Source organism: Aptenodytes forsteri, unplaced genomic scaffold (assembly GCF_000699145.1).
Source record: "Aptenodytes forsteri isolate BGI_AS27 unplaced genomic scaffold, ASM69914v1 Scaffold206, whole genome shotgun sequence".
NCBI classification, from domain to species: Eukaryota; Metazoa; Chordata; class Aves; order Sphenisciformes; family Spheniscidae; genus Aptenodytes; species Aptenodytes forsteri.
The window spans coordinates 1,891,076-1,911,377 of NW_008794544.1; the positions used below are offsets into that span (position 1 = coordinate 1,891,076).

Consider the following 20,302-nt stretch of genomic DNA (forward strand, 5'->3'; position numbering starts at 1 on the left):
TTTATCCCCTTCCCCCTTCGAACCTAGTTTAAAGCCCTCTCAATGAGCCCTGCCAATTCATGAGCGAGAATCCTTTTCCCCCTGTGAGACAGCTGAACTCCATCTGTCGCCAGCAGGGCCGGTGTAAACCTCCCCATGACCAAAAAAGCCAAAATTCCACTGATGGCACCAGCCCCTGAGCCACGTGTTGATCAGGTGTGTTTTCCTGTTCCTTTCAGTATTCTTCCCTGCCACTGTAGGGATTGAGGAAAACACTACCTGTGCTCCCGATCCTTCAACCGGTCGCCCCAGTGCCCTGAAGTCTCTTTTGATCGCTTCAGGACTTCTCTCTGGAACCTCATCACTGTCAGCCTGTATAACCAACAGCGGGTAGTAGTCAGAAGGCCAATATTATATTGCACAGTATAATTGTAATTCTACTATCAAGCCTCACTACCTTTCTGCCAAATCTGGAATTACAACAATCTAGGCAAGAATGGAAGGTTTCACTTAATTAATAGGTAAAGAAACAAAAAAATTCGTTTGCCTTAGGGCAAACTGCAGGAGTTTGTTTCTTACAGCAAAAACTGGAATTTAACCTGGTCAAAAAAGTATGTAGACTCTTAAATATTTGCCAAGGGGGGAAAAAAAAAAAATCACATGATCACTTAACATTCCATTTGAAAGACTGCCCTTAAAACAACACATGTGCAACACTGTGCTCGGTAAGTCAGTTCACTAACAACTCAGAAGGAAGAGCATGACATCTTACAGCATGAGCTCTGCCTGACTTAGGCACAACAGAATCCCAGATCTCATGCTCTGGCTTGTCATTTTACTGGTTAAATCGTAAACGTAGCAAAAGAAATACATATTGTTTCATCCTAATGAAGGTTATTTTTATACATTTTTAAATGCACTTTTATTTTATACAATAATTCTAGCTGCAATTAGCTATAGCCTAAATTATAAGATGTTTTAATGTTTAAAATCTGTGTCACTACAGCGTTAACTATTCTCATTCTCCGACTTAGGATGTTGATTGCTAAGTGTCTCAGTCCCTGCTCTGATATAACTTTGTAGGTATTTCAACAGAACCCTACATATTTCCCCCTTATGCTCCAATACTAAGGCCAAGATGATTAAGGCCAAAATTGTCACTACTGACCACTCTGAGGCACCTAACTCTACCATGTTGTAACTACTCCTACACCTCTTTGCTTCAACATAACTCCTGACAAACTTGTTCTCAGAAGTGAACGCAAAGTAGCTAAAAAAAAAAAAAGAAAGTATCGCCAGGTTTCAGGTATAACGCTTAGGAAAGAGACAGATTTATCAGCCATCTGTGAGAAGGCTTGTTAATATGACCAGCAAGAAATCATAAGGACTGGTTGGCAAAGACAAGAAGAGAACACAAGTTTTCTTTAGAGCAGAGAAGTGAGAAGGACTGCAGGCAGAAACACACTCATCACATCCATACCCTTAAAACCTGAAAATTGTGTAGGCAATTATATGAGGTTATAAGCCAAGCTAACATTCACTGCCTCTCAGCAGAGATCATTATCTGAGAGCTATGCCAACCAGAAGTCACCTACTTGCAGTTAACAGCATATGTGAACAGAGAAAACCTGTGCAAACATCTCTCCATATATTAACTGCTGTTTGGCTTGGTCATGTCACAGTTGTTCTTCCAAGCTTCAGAAGAGGAAATGGAAGACTACAGAATACAAAGTAGTAAGTCCAGTGAGCAACTGACCGGTAAAATTAAACAGAACTTCCTTGTTAAGAAGTGAAAACCAAAACCTGTGCCCCCTCACAAACAAACACAGACTGCAATTAGAAACTATCAACAGCAAAAAGCCTTTCCCAGACAGCTGGGATTCACCACTGGGGTCAGAAACATGCCTTCAAATTTTCTCAGCTGACTTTTTTTACTGTGGTTAGCAGACCTACTTGTTTGCCACTCAGAAGTTGAATTAACATCTACTGATGAAAATGGAGAAATGTGATATAAAAATCAGTCAGTGAATAACAGAGGGTGGGATTTTCTGACAGTTGAAGCATAGATGCCTACAAACAGTAATGAAGCTGACCTGTAGACCAAAGACTACCAGGACACTGGAGGCAGGGGTGGGGTGGGGGATAATAATAATAGGAAAAAAAAAAATTTCTGACAACCTCATGGACTCTGCCTCCAGTCTCTGTCTGAAAGACTTAGTATGAGTGGGTAGAGCAAGGAGGGACAAAACTGCATCCTCATGCTACTTAGGAGGGAGGTATGACAGAGCTGTAATTCATACTTGTGTGTAATTTGTAAGATTTAAGAGCAATAAACTCAAAATCACTAGTTTTGTGTAATTAAAAGCTGTCCATCCCCATGAGTTCTTTCAGAGTGTCCTTTTTCCTCCTTACAAACTTAAGCCATTGTTTTTCTCCATTTTATACAGCCTTCACCAATCTGATATTCATTTTTATAGGAATAAGTCTTCTTCAATCACCAATGTTATAACTGCAATCACTTTCTTGTATTTTTTATGTTTTCTCTCAGTGCTCCTTGGTGCTCAAACTTCTGTAAAATTGCACTACTTTTCTTCAATCCCTTCCATACATTTCTTCTTTGAGATAGTGTGCACTGACTATCGCCCCCCAGCAAAATATCAGTAACAGCCTTAATCACACCAGCACTTTCACCGAACTCTAGTAATCTACATCTACCACTTGTTGTTGTAGAGCACTGGTTTCCATTGCCTTATTTGTGCTCATTCATTTATTGTCTCTTGAGTATTTTAAGACAGGAAAGGGAAGAAAGGAAGCATCCATCCTCTTGTGCTAAGAGGGAAGATCCTGTCACAATTGGCTTGTGGTCTGTGGCAGAGGCCTCTTTCTTTTATTTCCATGAATTGCAGGAAATTATGCCTAATGTTTTCTCCTTTTTTAAAGTCTCTTCACTTTTACAAAGAAAAAGAATTATAACTCCAACCACTTCTGCATATTCTATACCTTTTTAATCTACTTCATATCTATTTTTATCACTTGACCTCCTTTGCTGTTATTTTAACATTAGAAAATGCATCTTTGCCTACTCCAATGTTCCTTAAGCATTGTGTTTATAAATAAAGGATAAATTCAAAACACTGCACTTTTGAAGCTCACAGGAAAAAAAAAAAGGCAAGTGAAACAGACCACAGAGACTTCTAGAACTAGCACAACATAAATATGAAATAAAGCATGAATGACAACATTAAATGGAAACTTACCCTGCTTGTGGGTTCACCATTCCCATTGAGTTTTTATGAGCTGGTGATAATGTCTGAAGTTTGCTCCCACTGGATCCAGATGAAGATAGTGCTTTACTTGAAGAGGCACCTTGCAGTTGAAAGCAAGCATGGAAATATAAGAAAACGTAAGATTTTGCTGCTGGAATGATACAATTCGTTATATATTTTTTAATTGTAAAATTCAAAACGAGTTTTAGAAATACCAAGATATGAACAAGTGTCAAGGCACTAGGAAAAAGCAAGTACATTTCCAGAAATTCACAGAAAATATGCAATTGAGACAATGTTCTATTCTAATAAAAAACATTGGATCTCAATTACTTTCTTCAGAAAGGAAAAGGAAAAAAAAAAGAAGTCTAGAATGTCAAAGTATGTACAAACAGAACATGTTTGATATCTGATGATATCTGAAATCAGAATAAGACCAATGTTTGCATAATTATAATATACATGACTTGACTGTGTATTTTCACTAGTTCATGATCATATTCAGCATACAAATTAGTTACAGGATTAAGCAACAGAAAAAATTTCAGGTGAGAGATCAGTATTCGATACAATTACGCATTACTACACAGAATGATTTTGCAGGTTCAATTCAGAAGAAAGCTAATTTGACCCAATATATAAAACAGAAGAGAATCCTATGTGCTCAAGAGTCTTGTTAGATAGATACCAATCGGTGCCCCTTCCAACTTCAAATGAGCTTTTACAAACCACTGTATCAATTTCAACAATAAAGTATATAGCCATCATATATGTAAGTCAAAAAAATCAGGTCACAAAAACGTTGATTAAAAAAATTGTATTATGAAAAACAGACACCATCTTATCCACTCACATAACACTGAACTCCTCCTATGAATTTTTTTACTTTGTCAGTTTAAATCACTGGGCAATTCTGTAGAAATCCTTTCAGCTATTGAAATTATACTACTTTTACTGCATAGTTTGAGAACTAATATTTAGGAAGGAAATAGAAAAATTTATAACAATTCATTTCATACCTACAACAGTTTTGCTAACACCACTGGGCTGTGGTAAGCGTGATGATGATGATGGTGTTGATCCTATGGAAGGCATCTTCTTAACTGCAGCAGGTTTGTACTGTAACAAAATACAACCTAGAAATTTAAGCAATTAAATCAAACTATCTATGTAACACGATAGGTAGTTATCTCAGGTACTGTGGGAAAATAGACGATGATTACCTACTAGGTAAACTGTTTCTGGTACAGGATCATGCAAATGGTTTCCGCTAGTCTGCTTTCTTATACATACAGACCATACTAGTAGGAAAGATTATGTAACTCAGTGGTTTTGGTTTTTCATTTAACTGTATATCTTTGTGTATTTTCTGCTTTTCTACAGCTTTTCTCATCCTTTTCCATAGCTGTCTCATGAGCTTAACATTATCACCTCATTACCAGTTAATTTTAAAAAGAATACGCAAGGGCAGTATCATTTTTGTCTTTCAAATCTTACTTTCACCTGCGTGCTCTGGACCCGTCCCAGCACTGATTCAGAATACAGTGCAAGAATCACTAAGTAACTGCTTGTGTCTGTTTAACTCTTCACAGTGTCCAAAAAAAGAGCATTACCACCAAATGAAAACACACCTACACTTTAATTCTTCATATGTTTCCGTCGTAAGTTAACTACTGCAGCTCTTACCTTAATATGCCTGAATTCCTCTAAGCCTCTAATTAGCCAAAATATTGCTGTCAGTTTTCCTGTAGTCACATACCTTTGTTTGTCCACTTAAGGAACAGTCTTGAATTGGATTCAGAGGACTTGCATGACAGAAATTCAACTTTCTTTACAAACACTGCATCTCTACTGCCTGCTGCTACCCTTACCTGTCATTTTCACAAATCTCTGAATTACATTTATGACTGTTTTTGGCTTTGCAACTGCTGCCATCTGATTTATGGATCTCTGCAACTCTTGTAAGAAAGCAAAAACCTCTTCCATGCTTAGTGTCTAATTTCAGTCTAGCGCAAATAATAAAATTACAGAATAAAATAGTAAATTCCATTTAAGAGCAACATACTACTTAACAAGCTTGATTTGATCTCGAATGCAAGTTACAAGTTAAGAAAAGTGTTGTAGTTCACCTGTGTTCGAGTAGGAAGCTTCCCTTTGGCATCAGCTGCCAATTTCCCCTTATTAGTAATACGTGCTGCTTGTTCCTTACAGAAATTGATGTGTCTGTCAGCTGCATTTTCGTTAAATCTCCTCTGACAATATGGACACTGAATGTAATCTTAAAAAAATAAAAACCTAACATTAATAACGTTTTTTAAAAAATAAAGCATTTTAAAGTCTTTTAAAGACCAGCCCCACACCCAGAGAAAATTAAGGCCTCTTGAATCTGAAAATGAAATACATATTGCTGGGGAAAAGAATATCATCCAGATGTAAAACAAAAGATGTTTCTTGTTTGATGGATAAGAATGAGAAGAGTGGTTGAGGATCAGAAATAACCTAAGTGAAATCAGAAACACTTTGAGAGATGCTATTCAGCAGAGGTGGCCAAAGATTATATGGTCATGGCAGGGATATCAGCTGGAAGGAAGTGCGGAACAAGGCTAAACAAAACAAAACAAAAAAAAAATCACGCACAGAGTTCAGTTTGTTCAAGACATGAAAATGCATTAAAACCTTTCCCATACAAATAGCAAAAGACAACAAAATCTGTTTCCTCTGGCAGTTTTGAAAGGACTGAGAAATACTAACTGCAATACTGGAAATTATCATTAAAAAAAATTAAAATTGGAAATTTCAAAACAAACAAAAGAACAAACTGAACTCTGTGCGTGATTTTAAGACATGAAAATGCATTAAAACCTTTCCCATACAAATAGCAAAAGACAACAAAATCTGTTTCCTCTGGCAGTTTTGAAAGGACTGAGAAATACTAACTGCAATACTGGAAATTATCATTAAAAAAAATTAAAATTGGAAATTTAACAAAAAAAGAATCAGAGGAAATCCAGCCAAAATTAGGAGCTATCTATAGAGACATGCAAAACAGGGTAATTGGTGGCTGTATTATTTTTCAAGATTAATTTAGTCACATTACAAACAGTACCACTTGCAGGAAATATTATTACTAATGTTGGGGAAAAAAAACAGAAAGGCTATGTAAATGTTTAAAATACTAAAAGATCCCTCATCTGTATGCTGGAAATATTCCCCTTAAAATACCCTGCCCTTGGAAAGTAAAATGTTTGGACTGCAGTTTCAGGCAGACATTTTAGTGTCTAGAGACATGGATGTTGAAATCCCCAGATTACAGCATTCAAAACCATGTAAACATCAACTTCAGACGAACTGGACACTGGCAAAGCAGGTTAAATTAGTATGTTCCCAGGTGATTTTTAGAAATGTATTGAAGAACATGAGGAGAGATTCAACAGTCACTGCCTACAAGCTCACAAGTAGGTATTATACAATCCAAAATAAGAGTTGGATTACATGTCACTACTCCAAATGCAGCAGATCTGGCTTAAGTAGTTATCCCTTTAAATTAACAAACAATTTTGAGTAAGTCAAATGATGCAGTGGCCACCAAACCATGAACTGTGACCCAAGAAGTGTGAGCAAAGGACACAGGAAGAACACAGGAATCCTTCACCGAAGTGACAGCATGGGAATCTCATGTGATAACAACAATGAATTTTTATTTATTTATTTTACATAAACTCCACTACTGTCAGAATACTCAAACATAAGATATATCTTAAGAGCTAGAAATTCTGAAGAAAAAGAACTGTAATATCTATACGGTCAAACCAAGATAAGCCCAAACAAAGTTAAAAAAGAAGATAAAAAAGCAAAATAGATTAATAAAGCAGCTATGGAAGCCCCTAGATAATAAGAAAAGACATTTCTAGCTGGGGCACAGCTCAGTTCGCGCAGAAGACTTTCAAAGCCCACTAAAGTAAATGGATCAGACACTGTAGAAGATTAATGTACACTCTTTTAAGAATCAGGGATTGTATCTTCATGCTTCTGTAAAATGCTTAGCACCAGTCAGCCACCTGGCTAGGTGGAAGTACTGTTCGTACTGTCCAGAAGAACTGTTAGGATTCAATGTAAGCTTTATAAAATACAAACTAATCAAAATAAGTGGGCAGTACACACATGCAGTCAAGTTCAATGCAAATGGGGTGACTTAAGGTCCTTCCTAGTATCATGAGGCTATTTTGCACTTCTTTAAGGAAAAAGTGGAACAGGAGATCAAAGAACCAGCAATACTGCTTGTTTGCAAACTCAAAGCACGCAATTAAGTAGGAAATAGTAACACAGAACTCTTTTAAAGGAAGAAGACTAGCCGCTACTTAGAAACAGGCATGCCAAAGACAGAGCTGAGTAGGAGGAGGATGGATATACTCCATGATACCCATGCATAATTCTCCCTCTCTCCTACACTTAGCAGCAGGGTAGCTGTCCCTGCTCTATTATTGTTCCGTTCTATTTGTGGGAAGAGAATCCATTGATCAATTTGTGCATCTTCTCTTCATCCCTGGTTCCCTCCTCCTAAGTCTTAGCCACTGCAGCAGGATGAAGCCAGGAGACCACAAACAGTAAGACTCAGCTTGGAAAAAGTAAAAAACGGAAGGAAGAGAAACAGGCACAGTATCTTTCTCTTCCCTTTACCTCCTATCTGCTTTCAAGCAGGCCAAATAGAGTTACTTCCTTCGCTTCAAACTCATTTGCAGGCTCTAGAACCAAGGGAGAACCATTTTAGTAGCTTTCCAAGCTAGATTTAGTTCTGGGCTCTCCTGCTTGTAATTCAGAACCTATACAACTAGCTTGTTAACGATCCTTTCCATGATCGAGCCTTATGTTTCTTATCCACAGCATTAGCTATTGGTTTTACCTTACTTTAAAATGCATATGGCATTTCAAGATAGAGTGTACTGAATGATGAGTAATACGACTTCACTTCTTACTATGAATGCACAATTACAATCCTAATACTGGACTAACGTATTTCCTGTAGAGAAACAAGGTAGGGAACACTCACATTCTCACTTGCTCAGACAGGCAGAAGCAAACAGATGATTTTTTCTGTTTTTCCCAATCTTTCTGAAAATAGCCACTGACCTGATCAAATGGTTTAGCTCTTAGATCAACAGGAAGAAATATATTCTCCAACCTATTATCACATCACAGAAGTTAACTGAAAACTGTCTTTCCTTCTCACTAACATCAGACTGCTTCAACACTTTACCCAGCCTCAGTTCTGAAGGCACCCAAGGACTGTTACTCCCTTGTTAATACAAATCCCACACGTCTCACATACCCAAAACACAAGTACCCCCACCACATGAGGAAGGATCACATGCACACTAGAGCATACACTGCATACATGAAACTAAATGTTGATTCAGCAAGAAATGGGAGAGACTACGTTTGAAGAACATAGTCGACGTGCATTCCTACAATGTAAACAGGTTGTGAGTGTCCAGCATCGGCAGCTAATTAAAAAGGTAGTCTGCTCTTTCTGAGCAGTTCCACTGTTGTGGACAGAAACAAGGTGTTGAAACAATTCATCTGGCTTATGGTTTATAAGATGGTAGCAAGCTGCAAGTTGGCCACAACTACGTTTTGATGCATTAAAAAAAAAGTCATCCTACACAGGATGCTAGCCAACCAGACCCACAGTCACAAACCAGCATCTGCATAGGGATAATCAGATAGTCATCTTCAAGAACGTGTAAATATTGTATTCCACAAATTCTGTTCCAATTCAAATTTTTACAAATTAAGTTAAAAAAAATCTCTAAAGAACTCAATTGTTTTACATACCTGGGTCATATGATGGCGGAGGTGGTGGAGGGAGTTTTCCACCGTCTTTAAGATTAAGTCCTTTGGCTGCTCGTATAGTTGCTATAAATTCCTCGTGCTTTCGTCTCCAGTTGGAAGGTTTTTTGGGTGGTTCTGGCTAAGAAGCCAAAAAAGAAAGAGCTTTATATGTTTGAAGCTCTTACTTCAAGGTAACTACGTGCCTTATTTTAGTACACAACACTACAGTTAGATTTCTTCCAGATCCTAGTTGATCTAATTATCATGAATTGCCAGCAGAAATAAGCCTTATTATAATGCATACATAGCTTGCCTAAAATGTTCACATGCAGATTAAATTATAACATACCCGTGGCTTAAGAGGTTTTACTGTGGGAATGTCAGTTCCTTCCGCTCTCTGACGGCTGGAATCAAATGTCTTCCTTTTCTTGGCAGAAGTTTTTTGGCAAATGGGTCCATGCTTTTTCTACAAGCAGAAGAAAAACAAAAGGAGAATAGAGAACTTAGTTTTGAAAACATAAGTTATTAACACGTTATTTCCCTCTTTCTCAATATGCCAATCAGCACACAAGGCCCAACTCTTGATGAATAAGATCAGACTGCTTTCACTCAAATATTTATGCCAGCCATTACTTTTTGAACAGAACTACAGGAATTCACGAATGCGTATACATGGTCACAAAAACTTGGGTGATGAGGAAGAAAAATAGGAGGCATCTATATTTGCTCCTTGCAAATAAAAAATTGATGGTAGGTAGGCAGCATTTGCATTGAGTGGCAAGACAAATCAGAAGTGTCTGAAATCCATATTCATATTTAAGGACAGACCAACTTCTGTTAAGACTGGAGAACACAGTATTTTGAAGATGGCTAGCAAAACACTTCATTTACTAGCTGAGACTGCATGATGCTAGGGCTTACATCTGCAGAGGCAAGGAACGATTCCGTGACCTTAGAGAAGATGTTTTTAGAAGCATGTATTTTCAGAAAGTAATGGGATGCTGAAATAAAATTAACCTCCTTCTAAGGAGCTTCAAAACTGTGACAATTGGAATCGATAATTATTTGGGGGAAAAAACCACACACACACACACACAAACACCCCACCAAAAGCAAGCATCTAGATCTACTTTATTTAGCTATAGCAACCATTCCTTAACTCCCATATCAACTTATCAGATCTAAAAGCCAACAGTGCTCATACCACTTACCAGTGCTGCTGGAAAGAAAGTCCTTCCACAAATCCTACATGGCAGCAGATCTCCAGTTTGCACTGTAACCTCACCTTAACCAAAAAAAAAAAAAAAAAACAACAAACCAAAACAAAAAAAACATACTTCTACTATAAGAAATGTGTAAATTTGTCATAAAAATTTCTTCCCAGATTGCTAGCCTCATCTACTCAGCAATAATAACAGTTGTTACTGTAAAAGTATACATTCTTTGAACTGTGCAGAGACTGTGCAGATCAGAAAGGAAAAGATGATACACAAGTCCTTATGTACTTTTGGAAGCAGTCAGGCCCAGTAACATGTCAGCATCAATTCTGATAATTTACAGTACGAAACTCTGCACCTTTAAAGGGATACCTGTGTGTCAACATGCAAATGACAGATTCACTGTAAGTCACAATGACAGCCCAAACACACACGAAGAATAGCAATATTTAGTGGGTATTTCTGTGTCTGTGGAAGAGAATCGCCTGTTACAGCATCAAATATAAGTCACATCCCATCACTTATTTTTCTCTACTAAGTTAAACTATTGCACTTTCTCTTGGAAAGAAAAATTCTTGAATGCTATTTTTACTATATATTTTATTCAGATTACTACTGACAGTTTACAAAAGCATTTCTGATGTTGCTATTCAAGCATTGGTAACAAAAATGTAAATGGTATACTTGACATGCAACAGATTCACAGAACCAAATAAAAGACCAACAATGCAAGCAAATATATTCATATAGTACACATTATGCAATGGTGTCATGGCAGAAATGAAAAACTCCACAGGGTTTCCCAATAACAGGCTTCTATTATACTTAATACTGTACCAGAGATACAGGGATACTTTTATATCACATATACATCAATAAAGAGGCAGTAAGTTTGGATTAAGTTTGAGAATTACTAGTTGCTTTCTCCGTACTCAGTCTGACTATTGCAGACAATACAGCTCCCTCTATTTATACGAAGTTATTATGAAGTTAAAACAAAGGCACTTTGAATTGACTTGTATTTTAGGCAAACTAGTGGCTTAAACTAACGAAGTGATGAACACAGCAGTGTTCAGTGATTTGATCAGCTTTTGTTCCCAATTCCCCAGTGGAAAACAATTTTCCATCTGAACATACATACTTGTTAATTAACTGTAGGACCAGTCCTAAAGAAAATGGAAAATTTAACAAAATGTTTCATGGTAAACAAATGTAGATTCAGGCAGCCATGGTTCCCACTGAAAAACTTTTTTTCCAAATGTAAAGATTAAAATTGAGTGAGATTTCTACTACCAATATGTAACCATTAGGTCTATCTCTGCCTTTTTCAATTACTTGAATGAAGTTCATCATCAGTATGTAACTACATATAATGTATTAATTGTATTAATATAGTACAGAGCACAATCCATTTTAAGAATCACAAATCATATGAAAAGTGTTCTGCAGTTTAAAACATTTATGTCCATATCTTTAATTTATATACCTTTTTCATGTAGACATAAATAGGTCCTTGTCACAGCATAGCAAGGCTGTACTGACAGTAACTGAGTTTTACAACTGAAGTCATAATCAAGCTTCCTTTTGTGTCATCTAAATGTATGTGTTTAGATATACACAAGTAGGGGGAAGAAGGAAAGATAGAAAAAGTGCAGATAAATCCTGTTTTTCTTCTATTCTTGCACCTGAATAATACTTGCATGTTATCAACATTTACTAGGAACTTATTTTTTATTGTTAACTGTATTTTTTTCAATCTCTATTTTAAACAATCATGTCTGAAAATTTTTCCATAGGTCTGTTTTCTTAAATCCACAAGCCTGAGCATAATGTTAATCACAATAACATGCACACTGGTCATACATAGCTTGGATGGAACCTGCCCTCACCATTTTCCTCAAGGGTAAGCAGCAATGGTTGTAAGCTTTTCTCAATTCTCCCATTCAAAAATACAAGGTATGCACAGATTTATTTTGTTTGTTTCATTACTTCATTCTTCAGAGTTCTCAGCACTCTTAATAATGCTAACAGCACTGCAAACTCGCTTCTGCTAAAGAGTTCAACTTCCTTTTATTGCATTATTCTAATACAACCCTCGGCTTTGCAGAAACAAGTGAGAGGAAATACAAAGTGACATTGTTTGTGTCTAAGAAATTAGCTGAAATAAATCAGAATTAGTGATCTTGAAATCAGGTGTATAGTATAAGATTAAGGATTTGACTGAGAGAAGAATTATTTCAAATATCTGCCTTAGTAAAAGAAGAAAAGCTACATTTTCCACCATATTCTTCTGTTCACTGAACTCTGGAATTCGAGCTTGTGTTTAAATTCACCATTAAAAGTAGACTTGATAGACGCTCACCTGATCGAGCAGTATTTACACACAACATACCAATGCATAATGAATGCCAATTAGCACTCACTGCAGCTACAGTTACAGAGCTGGATTTCCTTACAGCATTCCTATCATCCTTTGCTGCTGGCAGGTACTCAGTCACATTTGCCAAGAGCTATTTCTACTTCCAACACCTCCTCCCCACTAATACAAATCACTGACCCAAAACACAAAAGGAAGTTATTTTAAAAAATGAAAGTTCCTTTTGTTAAAAATGGGAAGCCTACAGTCCTTTATATTTGCACACTTATCCCTTCAATTTCTTGATCATTCCTCTGCGAATTTCCTCTCCTTTAAAGTAACCTCCCCCCCCCAAAAAAACGCCACCACAAACCCCAAAACACTCCATCACAAAAAACCCAAAACAAAACCACAAAATCTTAACATTTCTCTCTAGGAGCTCATGAGCCTTCCCTTACAGAAGGGATAGCAATGTCATCAACATGAAATCTGATAATTTTAAAATAAAACATGGGAATAAAATTGTAAAAGTTGGAATTAACCTCCCCCCCAAAAAAAAACGCCACCACAAACCCCAAAACACTCCATCACAAAAAACCCAAAACAAAACCACAAAATCTTAACATTTCTCTCTAGGAGCTCATGAGCCTTCCCTTACAGAAGGGATAGCAATGTCATCAACATGAAATCTGATAATTTTAAAATAAAACATGGGAATAAAATTGTAAAAGTTGGAAAAGACTTGTGTTTTTTTTTTAAAAAGGCGTTCATACATGGTATCTAATGCCATCAGTAGACTTGTTACTGACAGCTTCTGCACAAGTAACAAACACACAACATAAAGAGGGAGGAATTCTTACACATTTTTTAGTAGTAATGTAAAAAGTTAGTATTTCTAACACCAGCAGTGAAATGACTGAATTATTTTGGCTGTAGTTTTCCAGCATAATGAATATAAAATGCAATAAAAATGGAAAAAAAAATCCTATTCTGAGTGATTTTAGTCTGATAAAATTAAAGAAAAAACAAATAAAAGCAAAATCTCACAGTTGAAAACTTTGGGATTTCTTAAAAAAAAAAGGCATGGACTGACTGAATCTTTTTCCTGATCAAGAGTTAACAGAAATGGGTTGTTAAACTGGGATGTATTGCGGGGGGGAGGCGGAGGTAAAAACCAGGGAACACTCAACTCAAGAAAGAGAAGAAGGATTTGCTTGGCAAATGAGTCTGAGAATAGAAATTGGTAGTAAGATGGTGTCACAGCAATTTTCTTCAGTCTTAAGTCTAGCAACAATGCAGGGATTGCTCTCATTTTGGTTATACAACCACAGAAGACCCAAGATCCAACAGCAACACTTCTTTTTCCTCTTACCATCTTTAACACCACTAATCATCAGCAGTTTACATGCCAGTATTAAACACAAATGAATATAGTTAACTTAGAAAAGGACGGACATAATTATTACCGTTTATCTAATCTAAACACACTTAGGGAAAAGAGAAGTATGTTTAAAGTCGTTATGTGAATACCAAAGGAAGAAGTAGTATTTCAGCTGAAGTGATGCCAAAACTATGATATACAGCTTTATACTATTCTCCTGCTGTCTGCCTGAGACCAGTTCTCAAGTAAAAACACAGAGTTCAACCTAGTAAGATGCTGGGTATCTGAATTAAATAACTAGATTGCGAGTTTTATTAGCAGCACTACAATAATCTCACCACTTATGTTTCTAAACTGTCCCTGTCAGAGCTCTTCCTCCTCCAGCTACTTCCAGAGCACAACCACCTTCCAAATTATTTTTTTCTACCTGCAAATAAGTTACTGCACACATTCCTTTTGAATACGGTCACAGTCCAGTTACCCATACTTTCTGTTCTTGAAGTTGGAGTTTAGTTGTAAATTTCGGGTGGACCTCAAAGTCTGACAGTCAGTCTCCCAGATGTAGCACAGTGCTTTCAATACTCTTACAGATGAGTTTAGACTTCCTTGAAACCTAGATTTCCAGAGAACGACTTTTTTTCTTTCTCTCCTCTTATGTTCAAATACAGCAACTGATTACAGCGGAAAGTGCGATCTGTCAGTCCTCAGACTTACCTTTCTCAGCACAATGTGCGGACCCGTCAGTACATACAAGTTCAATCTGACAGTCACAGGCATAATGCCAGCTCTTGCTGTTGTGTTTACAAAATAAGCAGTTGTGTAAATAGACCCCACACCTAGAGGGAGCAGAAGGCTTCAGTACTGCTGAACAGCTATTAGTTGAAGTTTTGTTACAGTTTTCTCTTTTGGAGAGCTTTGTATACCCAAGTACATGTCTGCACTTAGATATACAGTATAGAATGCTTCAAAGAAACAGGAGCGCACTTAGTCTCAGTAACAGTATTTTGTCGTGTTGTAAAATCTGTTTGACTGCCCTTCAAAACCTTTTATTTGTATTTACTGTCACAGCAGTGACAGTAATGAATGACTTTGGCCAGACAACTGTGATAATCGGAACTATCAAGCCCCACTGAATTCAAACTTGCAGAAACACTCTGGTATGATTTCTAGCCTTGAGACTAGGTACCTATTTGAAACCAGCAAGTAATCCATGACTATTGAAAGTTACTTGAAGCATGCTTGCCAAATTCTTCTCCTGCAAAATCGTATTTACTGCTTTTAGCATAACTCCCCTCTCATCTCCAAAAGTGGGTATTTTCCACTTAAAAGTTCCATATATATACTTCAGGTACGAAAAGAAATGCAGTGCATTCCCCACATTAATTGGAATCTATATCATCAAGCCACAGCATCTAGTTCTTTGGTGACTGTCAGTCTCCAACACAGGTCCACTAATCAGTACTGACTAGGTTATATTTTTTAATCAACATGTTATCTAACAACAGTCTGAAAAGACTAGTAACAGATACCATAAACAGGAGTCACCTAAAAATGATACTGATGCAGTAACATAGGTAGGGAACAGTTCTTTGAACAGCCAAATACAATTTAGAGCATTAATTTTTAAAGTAATTTTAAAGAGCATTAAATAAAATAATGAAAAGATCAATGTATAAAAATAGGAAAAAGTATACCAATAATGGTGTAAGTTTTGCAAGTTTTCATTATTTTGCCAAAAGGAATTCTGAAATGCAAATGAAAGTCAGACAAATACATCATACTGCTTAACAACAGATAGTACATGCCATACTTTGGTAAACTCTGCTTGAAAACTGATGACATGCATGATTTAGTCCAAGCAAATCCCTTCTCGCCTACGCTATTCAGCAGTTTGCAGGAAGAGTTAGAGAAAGGAAGAGGAAATCATAGTAAGCTCTGTCTCTTAGTATTCAACCTTTCACATACTTTGAAATTTTTACACAATTAGGTTATTCGCAATTGTGTAACAAATAGCAAACTAATCTACTTTCATCTATCTACCCCTAATTTTAGAGGAAATCCTCATGAATTCTTTCTACTTCTGTATTGACAATGCAGTCTAACCTCATATAAACCTGTCACTTCTGCTTCCAAAGAGATAACAAAAAGCAACATAACTTCCATTCCTTCAAGCTGAAAAGCTTAAGACTTTCATAGTACCTCTGCATGTTTTATATCACCTCTTCAGTCTGACAATGCAAGTGCATTTTATTTGCCAAAATTACTGTTATTGCATTGAGCATGAGACTGATGATGGTGAGCTCTGTATTACTTCCTTAAGAGTAACATATCAAAGGGAGCCCCACTGCCTCAAAGTGACAACCTGGAGGAGGACTCTGTGAAGAAGGTTTTTTTGTGACTGAAAAATGACTTGTATACAGTTACGAATGGTTGTAATGGCAGCACACGCACAACTCGCGTTGTGATGTACTCCCCTTTTCTGTAACTGTCTGTCCTTCCTCATATAAGCGTTAACTTTTAATGTGAAAACATGCCAATGTTAAAAATAACCAGCTCTCCTGGACTCCTTTCTAGGGCCTATCTCATGGGATTCTTCCAAGCAGATCCCTAAACCAGTCAAAACCTGCTCTCCTGAAGTCCAGGGTTGAGATTTCCCCTCTCAGAATTCTGAATTCAATCATCCCATGGTCACTGCAGGTAAGGCTGCCCTTGACCTTCACACCTCACGTTTGTAGGTGTGAATTCCAGCAGGAGTGCCTCCCCTTGTGTCCTGGTTTCGGCTGGGATAGAGTTAATTTTCTTCCTAGTAGCTGGTACAGTGCTGTGTTTTGGATTTAGGGTGAGAACAATGTTGATAACACACCAATGTTTTAGTTGTTGCTACGCAGTGCTTACACTGGTCAAGGACTCTTCAGCTTCCCGTGCTCTACCGACTGAGAAGGCTGGAGGTGCACAAGAAGCTGGGAGGGGGCACATCCAGGACAGCTGACCCAAACTGGCCAAAGGGATATTCCATACCATATGACGTCATGCTCAGTATATAAAGTAGGGTAAAGCCAGCCAGGGGTCCACTGCTCAGGAACTGGCTGGGCATCAGTCAGTGGGTGGTGAGCAATTGCATTGTGCATCACTTGTTTTGTATATTTTTTTTATCATCGTTATTATTATTTTCCCTTCCTTTTCTGTCCTATTAAACTGTCTATCTCAACCCACAAATCTTGCTCCCCCCCTCCAATTCTCTCCTCCCATCCCACTGTGGGGGGAAGTGAGCAACCAGCTCTGTGGTGTTTAGCTGCCTGCCTGGTTAAACCACAACACCTTGTCATATCCTTGATCACCTGAGTCAGGAATTTGTCATCAATGCATACCAGAAGCCTCCTAGATTGCTTGTGCCTTGGTGATTTGTCCCTCCAGCAGGTATCGGGTGGTTAAAGTCCCTCATGAGGACCAGGGCCTGTGAATATGAGGCTCCTTCCAATTATCTGAAGGAGGTCTCATCTTCTTCCTGATCAGGTGGTTTGTAGCAGACACTCACTACACTTCCCACATTGGTCTGCCTGCTAACCCTGATCAATAAGCTCCCAGGTGGCTCCACAGCACAGCTCCATGCATTCTCACTGCTCTCCCACATGAAGTGCAACTTCCCCCCCTTGCCATCCACCTGGTTCTTCCTGAAGAGCCTGTATTCATCCACCACAGCACTGCAGTCCTGTGAGCTGTCCCGCCACCTATGCATGATCCCAACAAGATTGTAGCCCTGCAGCTGCATGCAGACCTCCAATTCCTCCCGTTTGTTCCCATACTGTGAGTGTTAACGTACAAGCACTTTAGAGAGGCACTCAGTCGTGATGATTATCCAGAAAAAACTATGAGAGCTTCCCCTGTAATGCGTATGGAAACGCAACAAAATCAAAGGCAAATAAGCAGCGCTATTTGATCGATCTGACTTCCAGATACATTATCTGGTCTTCTATTAATGAGCTTTAAGACCAACTAAAGCCTCTAGAAAGCATGTGACCTGCAAAATCTATGTACGTGTTACACAATTCTGCTCTGGCATGATAAACTCACTATTCTCCTGTATTAGGCTACAAGCACCATGATGACTGTAAGCAGGGAGTCAAGCGAAGACAAGCCTTCTCACACTAGCCTTAAACCAAGACTGCTTTGCCCCAGTGACCCCCAAAGCAATTCTGGACTTACATACTCTACTACCCAAATGTAATTGGATAGAGAAATCCCAATCTAAGTCTGCTTGCTTATCAGAATATTACCTGGCTAACAATAAAGCCTTAAAAACAATTTTGATAATAAACTTCATTTATAATGTGTTGATACCTAGTTTGCTCCCCCCCCCCCCCAGAATTTCTTTAAAAAGTAAGCCAACTCCTCACCCCCTCCAGTCAACTGTTTAACATACTCCTGGAACTAGATTTTACTGAAATGCAACAACTGCTTTTGATAATAACCACATCATATGTGCGTGTGCAGGTAAAATATATTCATCTTCCCACTATATTCAACCAATTGAATTCAATTACTAGATCAATCTAGTTTCTGCAATTTAACTTAAAAATGCAAGAATCCTACAAAAACTATAGAAAAAGGGTGCAAAATATATTAGTTCTAAGATGCTGAAGAAACTAATCCGAAATACTCAAATTCCTGTCTACACATACTACTTCCTTTCCTTTAAAGGTGAAACAGTCTGATAGTGTACTTTCCCTATCGTATCAGCCTAAACTTAGCTTTCAGAATTTTTCCTGAAGTAAAACATTTAATTTCAATTTCTTCCCCAAAACATAAACATTAATCAAAAAATAAAAACATAATTACCTTAGAAAAAGTAAATACATTGACCACAATTACAGTGTATTAAATGAAAAAATTAGATCACTTAACAGAGGTGCAAGTGCCAAATTAGATCACTTAACAGAGGTGCAAGTATGGCTAGTAAAACATAGCAGTTCAATGCAAAGTCATATTTATCATTGTGTCTTAATGGCTACCAGAGGCAAACAACTTCTTAAGAAGAATATACATTAATATTAGTTTCGCATTTCAACCTTTAACAGTTTCCAACTTGCTGATTTAAGAACAGTACCGTAAGATTAATTTTTCAAACAGAAGGAAGAATAAAGATACCTTAAAAAAAAAAAAAAAAAAGCTGAAGTGTTCCAAAAAGGCAGGAGCCTCTCTCAAATGGAGCTTAAGAAAATGGCTGCCAAAGTAAGGAAGCTGCTGCATGCATCCAGTGAGGCAAGACAAAGACGAACACTAAAGGAAAAGGAAGACTCACGTTAATATTATTTTTTGTTTTCAAAACAGAAATAATTTTCTACACTATTGGGGAGGCAAAAAAAAAAGACTGGGCATTAGCTTATTCAGAAATTCTGCCAAAGCAACCATAAGCACTTGCTTTCAACAGTCACATTACTAATAGAAAACCCCAAACTAGAATGCTTGCACCTTTGGGGTGGAGTGGGGTGTCTCAGGCATTATCAGTGCAGTGAAGGGTCCAGGGACAAATGCTATTACAGCACAGATCTCAGCAGAAGATGCTATACAGCAAGCCTTATTCTTAGGAGACCTCAAGGGCACACCCAGACTGCTCAGAATCTAAATGTTTAATCACAGTAGTCCCTACTTGGCATCTTCAAGGGAAAGCTCTGGGTTTGAGACTGCAGGCTATTTCCTGAGCAAGCAGCCACCCATCCTCTTCCAACCACAACCAGCCTTCCCCGGCTGCGAGAGCGCAGGCTAAAGGAGAACGCTGGGGCTGGGCAAGCGCTGCGTAAGCTACCTACCACAGAGAGCTGGGCTTTTGCCCTCGGACACAGCTGCCCCTCTGCCCTTTACTCCTTTAGGCAGCAGCAGGCCCGACCCGCTGGGATGGGCTGTGAACAAGTGTGGGAAGCGGCATTTAGTCAGCTCAAGCAGCTGTTGCCGGCATCCTCCCAGAAAAAGCAACAGACTGAAGAGAAGCCGATCATACACCACCATTGGACTGCTCCGGCTTAATTTAAGTCAGGAATTCAGTGCTTAGATCCCCTCCTCCATCCCCTTCAGGCAAAACAGAGAGCAACAAACATGCTAATGTGACACCTTTTTTCTTGCCATCCAGCAGTGAAAGCAACAAGCACATGTTAACCCATCAAAAATGGTCCTGAGATTCAGCACATGGTGGACTTCTTAGGAAAGGATTTTTAAACTCACCTTAGAGATCACTACATTTTCAGGCACAGACAGTCTATTGCTCTAAGTATTTTCACCA

General features: G+C 38.0%; 1 protein-coding gene across 1 annotated transcript in view; it reads right to left on the reverse strand.

Annotated features, from left to right (window-relative positions):
* ZC2HC1A (zinc finger C2HC-type containing 1A) overlaps nucleotides 1-20,031 on the reverse strand; it is a 35,976-nt gene extending 15,945 nt beyond the window's left edge. Inside the window, exons 1-7 of the mRNA XM_009272396.2 lie at nucleotides 19,836-20,031; nucleotides 10,286-10,359; nucleotides 9,424-9,540; nucleotides 9,078-9,213; nucleotides 5,375-5,523; nucleotides 4,265-4,364; nucleotides 3,237-3,345 (exon numbers count right to left, since the gene is read on the reverse strand). Of these exons, the coding sequence (XP_009270671.1) occupies nucleotides 3,237-3,345; nucleotides 4,265-4,364; nucleotides 5,375-5,523; nucleotides 9,078-9,213; nucleotides 9,424-9,540; nucleotides 10,286-10,359; nucleotides 19,836-20,031 (881 nt within the window). The remainder of the gene's footprint in view (nucleotides 1-3,236; nucleotides 3,346-4,264; nucleotides 4,365-5,374; nucleotides 5,524-9,077; nucleotides 9,214-9,423; nucleotides 9,541-10,285; nucleotides 10,360-19,835) is intronic.
* Nucleotides 20,032-20,302: the final 271 nt, after the last annotated feature.